At 38.9% G+C, this 9,121-nt stretch overlaps 1 protein-coding gene and 1 long non-coding RNA gene across 3 annotated transcripts; one reads left to right on the top strand and one right to left on the bottom strand.

The window, feature by feature from the left end:
* Positions 1 to 1,095: 1,095 nt before the first annotated feature.
* On the top strand, positions 1,096 to 7,769 carry LOC102736731 (uncharacterized). 2 transcript variants are annotated; one of them, XR_014142390.1, is made up of 5 exons: positions 1,097 to 1,263; positions 2,187 to 2,332; positions 5,794 to 5,897; positions 6,212 to 6,309; positions 6,815 to 7,769. It is a non-coding gene; the product is annotated as an uncharacterized LOC102736731 (long non-coding RNA). The 2 variants fall into 2 exon arrangements; XR_014142389.1 differs by lacking the exon at positions 2,187 to 2,332 and having other exon boundaries at positions 1,096 to 1,251.
* On the bottom strand, positions 6,908 to 8,616 carry LOC145719453 (tRNA ligase complex-associated NAD(P)H dehydrogenase PYROXD1-like). The gene is made up of 2 exons (XM_081810951.1): positions 8,261 to 8,616; positions 6,908 to 7,769 (listed from the first exon to the last, which is right to left on the bottom strand). Exons 1-2 carry the CDS (start codon positions 8,396 to 8,398, stop codon positions 7,521 to 7,523), a joined length of 387 nt encoding a protein of 128 aa, XP_081667077.1. The 5' UTR covers positions 8,399 to 8,616; the 3' UTR covers positions 6,908 to 7,520.
* Between the last annotated feature and the right edge of the window lie 505 nt (positions 8,617 to 9,121).

Genomic DNA, 9,121 nt, shown 5'->3' with positions numbered 1-9,121 from the left:
TCTCTTACAGTCCTTTGTATTTCTGTGGTGTCAGTTGTTACCTCTCTTTCATTTCTGATTTTATTTGGCTCCTCTCATTTTTTCTTGGTGAGTCTGGGTAAAAGTTCATCAATTTCATTTATCTTCTCAAAGAACCAGCTCTTGGTTTCCTTGATCATCTTTTTTTCTTTAGTCTCTATTTCATTTACTTCTGCTTTGATCTTCATTATATCCTTACTACTTATGTTGGGTTTCGTTCTCTGTTTCCTTTGGGTATGAGGTTAGATTGTTTACTTGAGATTTTTCTTGTTGCTTGAGGTAGGTTTATATTGCTATAAATTTACCTGTCATAGAACTGCTTCTGCTGTGTCCCAAAGATTTTGGACCGTTGCGTTTTCATTTTCATTTGTCTCCATGTATTTTTTAAATGTCTTCTTTGTTGACCCATTGGTTGTGTAGTAGTGTGTTTTTTAGCCTCCACGTGTTTGTGTTTTTTTCCAGTTTTTTTCTTGTGATTGATTTCTAGTTTCATACTGTTGTGGTTGGAAAAGATGCATAATATAATCAGTCTTCTTAAATTTATTGAGACTTATTTTGTTCCCTAATGTGATCTGTTCTAGAGAATGCTCCATGTGCACTTGAATGTGTAATCTGCTATTTTTGGATGGAATGTTTGTATATATCTGTTATGTTCATCTAGTCTAACATGTCATTCAAAGACAGTATCCTTATGACTTTCTGCTTGGATGATGTATCCATTGATGTAAATGAAGTGTTTAAGTTCCCTATCATTATTGTGTTACCATCCATTTCTCCCTCTATCTGGTTGTGTTTACTTTGTGTATTTTTTTCTTAGCATTTTTTAAATTTTTATTTATTTAAGTAATCTCTACATCCAGTGTGGGGCTCAGACTAACTGACCCCAAGACCAAGAGTCACATATTCTTCCTACTGAGTCAGCCAGGCGCTCCTGCTTGATATATTTAGATGCTCCTATGTTGGGTGCATAGGTATTTACAATCCTTATATCCTCTTGTTGGATTGGTACCTTTATCATTATGTAATGTTCTTCTTTGATTCTTGATACAGTCTTGGTTTTGTTTGTTTGTTTTTTAAAGATTTTATTTATTTGACAGAGAAAGAGCACACAAGCAGGGGGAGCAGCAGAGGGAGAGGAAGAAGCAGACTCTCCGCTGAGCAGGGAGCCCGACGCGGGGCTCGATCCCAGGACCCTGAGCCGAAGGCAGACGCTTAACTGGCTGAGTCACCCAGGTGCCCAGTACAGTCTTAGTTTTAAAGTCTATTTTGTCTGATGTATGTACTGCTACTCCGGTTTTTCTTTTTGCTTCCATTTGCATATGTTTTTCCATTCCTTCACTTTCAGTCTGTATGTGTCTTTAGGCCTGAAGTAAGTCTCTTGTAGGCAGCATATACATCTGTCTTTGTTTTTTTAATCCATTCCATCACCCTGTGTCTTTTGAGTGGAACATTTAGACCATTTACATTTAAAGTAATTATTGTTACGTACTTACTGCCATTTTGTTGATTGTTCTTTGGTTGTTTTTGTAGTTCTTCTGTTCCTTCCCTTGTTCTCTTTCTTTGTGATTGCTGACTTTCTGTAGTATTTTGTTTCACCTTCTCTTTTATTATTATTCTTTTTCATTTCTTTTTACTTTTTTGAGTATAGTTGACACACAATATTATATTAGTTTCGGATGTACAACATAATGATTCAGCAACTCTATACATTATGCTGTGCCCATCACAAGTGTAGCTACCATGTGTCACCATGCAACACTGTTACAGTACCATTGACTATATTCTGTATACTGTACTCTCCCCTCCCCCCCCCTTTTTTTTTTTTTTTTACCTATTCTAGGTTTGGTGTTTGTGGTTATATATGAACTTTGGGTTCATATATAACATCCTAAGTATAAAGCAGTCTATATTGAGTTGATGGTCATTTAAGTTTGAACACATTCTAAAGGAACTTCTTTTTTATTCCCCCCTCCATGGTTTATATATATGTTGCCATGTTTTATATCTTTTTATTCATAATTTCCTTTAGCACTTCTTGTAATGCCAGTTTAATAGTGATGAATTCCTTTAACTTTTGTTTCAGAACTCTTTATCTCTTCTTCAATTCCAAGTAATAATCTTGCTGGGTATTTTTTTTTTTTTTTTAAGATTTTATTTATTTGACAGAGAGAGAGAGAACGAGCCAGAGAGAGGCAGAGGGAGAGGGAGAAGCAGACTCCCTGCTGAGCAGGGAGCCTGACACAGGGCTCGATCCCAGGACTCTGAGATCATGACCTGAGCTGAAGGCAGCAGCTTAACCAACTGAGCCACCCAGGTGCCCCTTTGTGCAATTCTTGATTGCAGGGGTTTTTGTTTTGTTTTGTTTTTTTCCCTTCAGGCCTGCAGTTTCTGCTGAAAAATCAGTTGATAGCCTTGTGGAGTTTCTCTTGAACATAACTTTTTGTTTCTCTCTCACTGCTTTTACAATTACCTCTTTAGCCTTTGACATTTTAATTATGTGTTGTGGTGTTGAGCTTCTTGAGTTTATCTTCTCAAGGGGCTCTACGTGCTTCATGAATCTGAATGTCTGTTTCCTTCCCTAGGTTAGGGAAGTTTCCAGCTATAATTCTTCAAATAAATTTTCTACCACCTTCTCTCTTCTCCTTCTGGGACCTCTATAATATGAATGCTTGTTCACTTGATGCTGTCCAACAGATCACTTAACGTAACCTCATTTTAAAAAATTCTTTATTTTTGGGGGGCACCTGGCTGGCTCAGATGAAGGAGGATGTGACTCTTGATCTCCGGGTCGTGAGTTCAAGCCCCATGTTGGGCATAGAGTTTACTTAAGAAAAAGAAATAAAAATTAAAATATTTATGTCTGCTGTCAGCTTGGGTGCTTTCCATTACCCCATCTTCCAGATCATTCTTCTGCATTCATTAGTCTATTTGTGATTCCTTCTAGTGTTTTTTCTTTTCAGTTGTATTCTTCAGCTCTGGTTTTTTATATTTTCCAGGTCTTTGTTGAAGTTCTCACTGAGTTCTACTCTTCTCTCCAACCCAGTGCCCATCTTTATGATCATTACTTTAAATTCTTCATCAGGCACATTGCTTATCTCTGTTTCATTTATTTCTTTTTCTGAGGTTTTGTTTTGTTCTTTCATTTGGGGCATATTCCTTTCCCCATTTTGCTTGACTTTGTGTCTTTCTATGAATTAGGCAGAACAACTACTTTTCCTAAACTTGAAGGAACGGTCTTGGTATGTGGTTGTCCCCTATGTAAACTGTATATGCCTGGTGACTTTTACTGGCTGGCTGGAGCTGTGGCTGGCATGGGTTGGGGATTGCAGGGTGCTCCATACTGGGGCTGCCCTGGTGGAATGGTTGGAGATTAAGAGGGTGTGGGCTGGGGGTGGGTCCTGAGGCTTTTTGCAGAGGGTGCCCTGGCAGGACAGCTGAAGGTAAATGTGTTCAAGCTGGTGGCTCTCCACACAGAGGGTGGTCTGGCAGGACAGCTAGTGCTGAAGTGAGTGCCAGCTAGTGTGGTCCCTGGGCTCTATGCACAGTGGCACCCTGCAGGACACCTAAGCTGAAGTGGTTGTAAGCTGTGGGTGGTCCCAGGGTTCTCTGTGCAGAGGACACCCTAGCAGAATGGCTGAAACTCAAGTGGGGGTAAGCTGGGGTGCTCTGAAGTGTGTGGAAGGTGCCCTGGTGGGGGCAGTCATAGCTGAAGTGGTTGCTGGCTGGTGGGTCCCTAGGTGCTTTGTGCAGGGTGCCAACTGGCAAGGATAATTATAGCTGAATTGGGCATGGACTGGGATTGCCCTAGGGTTCTCTAGACAGTGCACTGGAAGGACAGCTGAAGCAGGTGTAAGCCAGGTTGTCCTGGCCAGGCAGCTGGATCTGAAAATAGGCATCAGCCAGGGGTGCCCTAGAAAGCCATCTGAAGCCAAAGCAGTGCAGGCCTGCAGTGTTCCAGGGTGCTTTGTGCCTGCCTCAGTGTGGCAAGACAGCTGCAGCTGTAGTGAGCACTGACCAGGGCTGTCTTCGTGGGACGGCTGGGGCTGCCTTGGTGGGACAGCTGGGGCTGGTGTGCTTTGGGGGCCCAGGGCTCACTGAGGTGGTAGGCTGATAGGGCGCCTGGACCCTGCTCCCATCTATGCTGTCAAGGTGGTGGGGGAACGTAAACTGTGGTACTCACTGGACCCTCCAACCCAGAGATAGTTAGCAGGGTTCAAGAACTATTTCCTTTATATTCTGGTTGCTCTTTTAAACCATGGCTTTTATTTTCTGTGGCCCAGGTAGACAAATCTGCTCCTGGACCTCGTTACTATCCTCTGCACTGCAGTTTGCAGCATCGGGGGTGGAGTCACCCTTTGTTACCACCTCTCAGTCTCTCTCGCTGTTCTCTAGGTGGTCTGTGTTGTTGTACAGAAGCTGTTCAGTGAGCCCTCAGTTGTTCTTCAGGAGGAATTGCCTATAAATAGGTGTAGATTTGGTGTGCCCATGGAGGGGAGTTCAGGATCTTCCTGTGTCACCATCTTAGACTGGAACACTCCCTAGTTCATTGTTTTTAAATTTTTATAGGCTAATATATATAGCTAGGACTACATGGGGGCAATATTAGACCCCAAAATGGATTAAGCAAGCTGTGAATAGCATTTTCTAGGTTCAAAAGTAACTCAAAGTTTTAAAACAAGGTAAATAAAAGGAAAAGTGATATGTGTATGCATCTATTTTATATTGCTATACTAAAGGCATGTTTTTAAGAATTGAAGGGAGAGGTGTAAATTCCTCTGAACAGAAATACTATTTATACAAGAAAAGGCTAATCTCTAATACTTTATAGTCCCTGATTGGGAAGAGAAATTTAATGCAAAAGAGAGATTAGAGTCAATCATTTTTGAACCAGATAATGGCTAACCACTCATAAGACACTAATTTAGCAGTATTTTGGTGCTGCATTTTAACTTTTTTCATCCTGTGTGTATGTTGTGTCTGAAAAGCTGGACTAACCAGTTACCCCCTCACAGAGTTCTGATGCCTTGGTGGGTGAAGGTCATTACAATTTTAACTTTGCAACTAGAGAAACTTGTATATGCGTTTATTATACTGCATTATACTGACCACATTAACGAGAGTCTGATATATATAAATTAGGGTGCTAGAATCAATAATTAGGAGTATCTGACCAGGACATTCTTGTCTCTAAATCAGAGTACCGAGGAAGCCATAGTTTTCAGACTATTGCTCAATGAGCACAAATCCAGTAAATATGAAAACAGCAGGAGGGGAAGAATGAAGGGGCGGAAATCGGAGGGGGAGGTGAACCATGAGAGACTATGGACTCTGAAAAACAAACTGAGGGTTCTAGAGGGGAGGGTCATGGGGGGATGGGTTAGCCTGGTGATGGGTATTAAAGAGGGCACGTACTGCATGGAGCACTGGGTGTTATACGCAAACAAGAATCATGGAACACTACATCAAAAACTAATGATGTGATGTATGGTGACTAACATAACAAAAAAGACTGAAAAAAAAAAAAAGAATAGACTGATTCTCTTCTAACTCTCAGTCATGTCTGGCAGGCACCCTGGTTCACAGAGCATACCCCAAGACCTTCTGGTAACCAGTTTATAACTTAGTGGTAGACTTGAGGAATAGCCTAGTTTGGGTTCAGAACAAATTAAATCAGTGTTCAGGGTGGCGCATGTTGATGGCTCATTTTAAGCCAGTTTAACCACTTAGACTAGCCTGTTTTTAATTTCTAAATCCCAGTCGCCTGTCTCATTACAGCAGGTGAAAGAATATAACAGCACACTTCAGAGATCTAATCAAGATCCTGAAGGAGGCAAAGAATCTGAATGAAAAGCTTACTCCACTGAAACTGATTGAGAGTGGTAGGTGTTGCTCCTCCCAAACTTCTCATAAAGACCTGGTGAAAATTACTGCACAGCTTCTTCTATAGCAGTAGCTTAAGTATATACAATCCATTTCTTGTCCTTTCGTGTTGTCTTTATAACTGCAACAGAACAAGTGGTTTTCCAGTTGTTTCATGTAAACTTTTAAATGCCATATAAAATTTACAAATACAATTTATAGAAAGTATTTGTTTTGTGCAAGTTTTATATCAGTATTAAAATTATTGCACTTAGTTATTTTTTTTTTATAATTTCTTAAAACCTTTCTGATTGTTGGCCTACACCTTCCACAGAGACTTCATATTTGAAAATAGGATCTAAAGCTAATCTGAATAGTGATGCACATCTTATCACCATGCAAGTAAAGAAGCCCACGCAGAGCTGTTTCAGGGTAACTGGCTATTAATTTCTATATAGTGAAAAAACACATTAAAGCTTATGGGATAGTACTGTCCTGGGTCCAGAACATACCTTTGTTTTCTGTAGAGATATTAGGGAAGAGAATTTAAACTAGTCTATTAATTTTAATATAGACAAGGGTTTCCAACCTTTCAGAAGAGGAAAAATCCATTTTAGTGTTGTCTAATTTGCGATGCACCCTGCCCTCACAACGTTGGTTGAGAAGTCGGCCTGAGCAGCAGAGGTCGAGAACCAACGACTCTCCCACACTCAATACGCTCAAGCCTGCAAAAGCATGCCACGTACCGCTGTGTCTCTGACAGCATGTCCCTTCAGGATAGGGCTCATATTTGAGTAGATACTTGGAAGATACAAAACAAGACCACTAGACACTTAACTGAAGAGCCGATATAGAAGAACCAGTGGTATTATTAATCTGAAGAGAAAATGGAACCACTGAGTTTTGACCAGAATGTTTGCTTTGTTTTTATTAGTAGATTCATTCTGAAGGAGCTGATAAAAAGAGGGAAGAAAAAAATCCAGGTAACTTTCAGAAGTCTGCAAACATGCTTTAGCAATCTAAGAATAAATTGATGATGCATGAGATAGGTGTTTATTTTCCAAGAAAACAGTTTAAGACAATTTTATTAATATTTTATACATATGGAACTTATCTCTGAAGTACTGGACTTAAGTATTTTACATTTTTCTCATTTCATACTGTCAGTTATTTGAACTTGAGTATTTCACATCAAAAATTATCTTAAACTCTTATGCCTTGATATGTTTATTTTCTTTTGATATAACCAACATTTGATAGCGAAGTTATCATATGGAATATTTTACAAAGGCTTATTACAGGGAGTTATTTCAGCTCATAACACCTGTAGAATCCAAACACAATAAGGTATTAATATAAATCTGAAACCATAACCGTCTCTGAGATTTCACAATCAGAATGACTCTGGCATGCCAGACCAAGTTGTTGGCTAAGTAGATAACAACTTAGCTAAATCAGAAATGAGTAACTTAAGTCCTTACATTTACATAAGTGGTCAGTTTTGTGTTGTAAAGTTCAAATAATTTACATATATTTTCCCACTGAAATCATTATCACTTCTCTATTCTTCATTTAATCAGTGCATTTACCTTATTGTGACTTTGTGTTATTTGGAACTTTCTGTAGTTCTTGAAATGCCTTTTTTAGTCAAAATAATCTTCTAAATCAATATTTGGATCTAGCAGATCTTCTCCATATGATGAAAGATCGGTCTGATTTAAAATTAAGTTTTCAAATGTTTCTTCTAAGTCAGTTTCACCAATTAAGACAGCTCCCATCATTCGCCCATTCTGCATGACAACTTTGACGTACTCTTGTCCTTTGGTACATCTCAGCATTAATTCATGATCTGAACCTAAGCCCTGTGCGTTGTATTTTCCCAGCAATACAACCTATAGGTGGGGATAAAAACATGATTCTAGTAAGTACCAAAAAGGAAACACTATATGCAGTTATACTGTGTTGTTACTCTAGAAATCTACTCACAAAAATGAGTGGCACTGCATTTGTTGTACAGATGACACCACCACAATCTCTGAACATTAAAAATATCTAGGATCTGGACTGCATCAGCTTAGAGTCATGAAGAATATGCGAGGCAAAGCACTGGGTTCATCCCTGAGTATGACAGCTATTGGTTCCCCCCACAAAGCAAGAATGAATCTCAAAAGGTACTCAAACAGGAAATAAGCCTAGAAGAGACTTTCCCCCCTTAACTATGAAACAGTATAGCACAGGAAGGTAGGTAATGATTAGGAATTAAGACCAGCAATAATACCAGGTACTGATTTCCAAGAAAGTTTGTAAAATAATAATTATTTACATGGTTTTAGTTATAAGACTAACAAGCAGAAAAAGGCACTAATTTGCTTATCTATCTTACCTTATAGTTAAAAAATTTTGTTACATGAGCAAAAAGTTCAAAGCTGAAGTCCATGTCAGTAGATTCTCCTAAACTAGCTGCAGCCATGCACTTTGCTGCATACCATCCCATCTGTCTAGCCTGCGTCCACAGCCTCATCTGAAAGAAAAAAATGTTATGACATAAACGTTTTCATTGTTCTACTTTAACAATACCTTACAAAATTTCTTAAAGGGGTTCACTGTTGACAGTCCTTGAGATTGGCTAGATCTGGCGAGCTAGAGGACTAGTTCGATTGTCTTTGCCATAGAAGCAGTTACCAATCCACACTAACCAAACTTGATTTTGCTATTTGATATTACTGCCTTTAAAATTAAAGGATGATACCAAATCTGTATGTTTCAATAAACGATTACATATAAATACAACATTTCAGGGTATACCAGGTAAGAATACTACTAATTAACCAGTCTCTTTTTTCAGAGTAAGTTCATCATCAGAAGTAGAGATGACAAATTATCACTGAAAAATTCATTCCTCTTCCTAATCCTTAGATTGTGGTGCTAAATCAATATATTAGTTGGTTGTCCAGCCTCAGGAAATCTTAACAGATTTCAGCAACTGATGCTGGGAATTTTAAATTCTTCCCTTACAGTAATTTCTCCTTTACTGTATGTTTATTTCTACAAAGTTTTAGAAATCCCTGATAGAACACTGGCTGTGAAAGTCAAGACATTGACTCTTCTACATATTTATTTTATTAACAGCCTTAACTTCTTCACCTGAAACAAATGTACACCATCATCTATTCCATGGCTATTGAGAGAATTAAATAAGCTAACCTACACCCCTGTAACTAATGTCCTTTTTTTGTGCAAAAAT

Source organism: Leptonychotes weddellii, unplaced genomic scaffold, assembly GCF_054177405.1.
Source record: "Leptonychotes weddellii isolate Sample4059 unplaced genomic scaffold, ASM5417740v2 HiC_scaffold_4532, whole genome shotgun sequence".
Classification (NCBI taxonomy): Eukaryota; Metazoa; Chordata; class Mammalia; order Carnivora; family Phocidae; genus Leptonychotes; species Leptonychotes weddellii.
Note: the sequence above shows the minus strand (reverse complement) of the source record. Positions and strands in the feature narration are given on the sequence as shown.

Excerpts from the sequence above, each read along its gene's own strand:
- LOC145719453 (XM_081810951.1), bottom strand. The coding sequence starts at position 8,398 with ATGAGGCTGTGGACGCAGGCTAGACAGATGGGATGGTATGCAGCAAAG. Across the intron at positions 7,770-8,260 it reads CAAAATTTTTTAACTATAAG|GTTGTATTGCTGGGAAAATA; the intron begins GTAAGATAGATA and ends CCCCACCTATAG.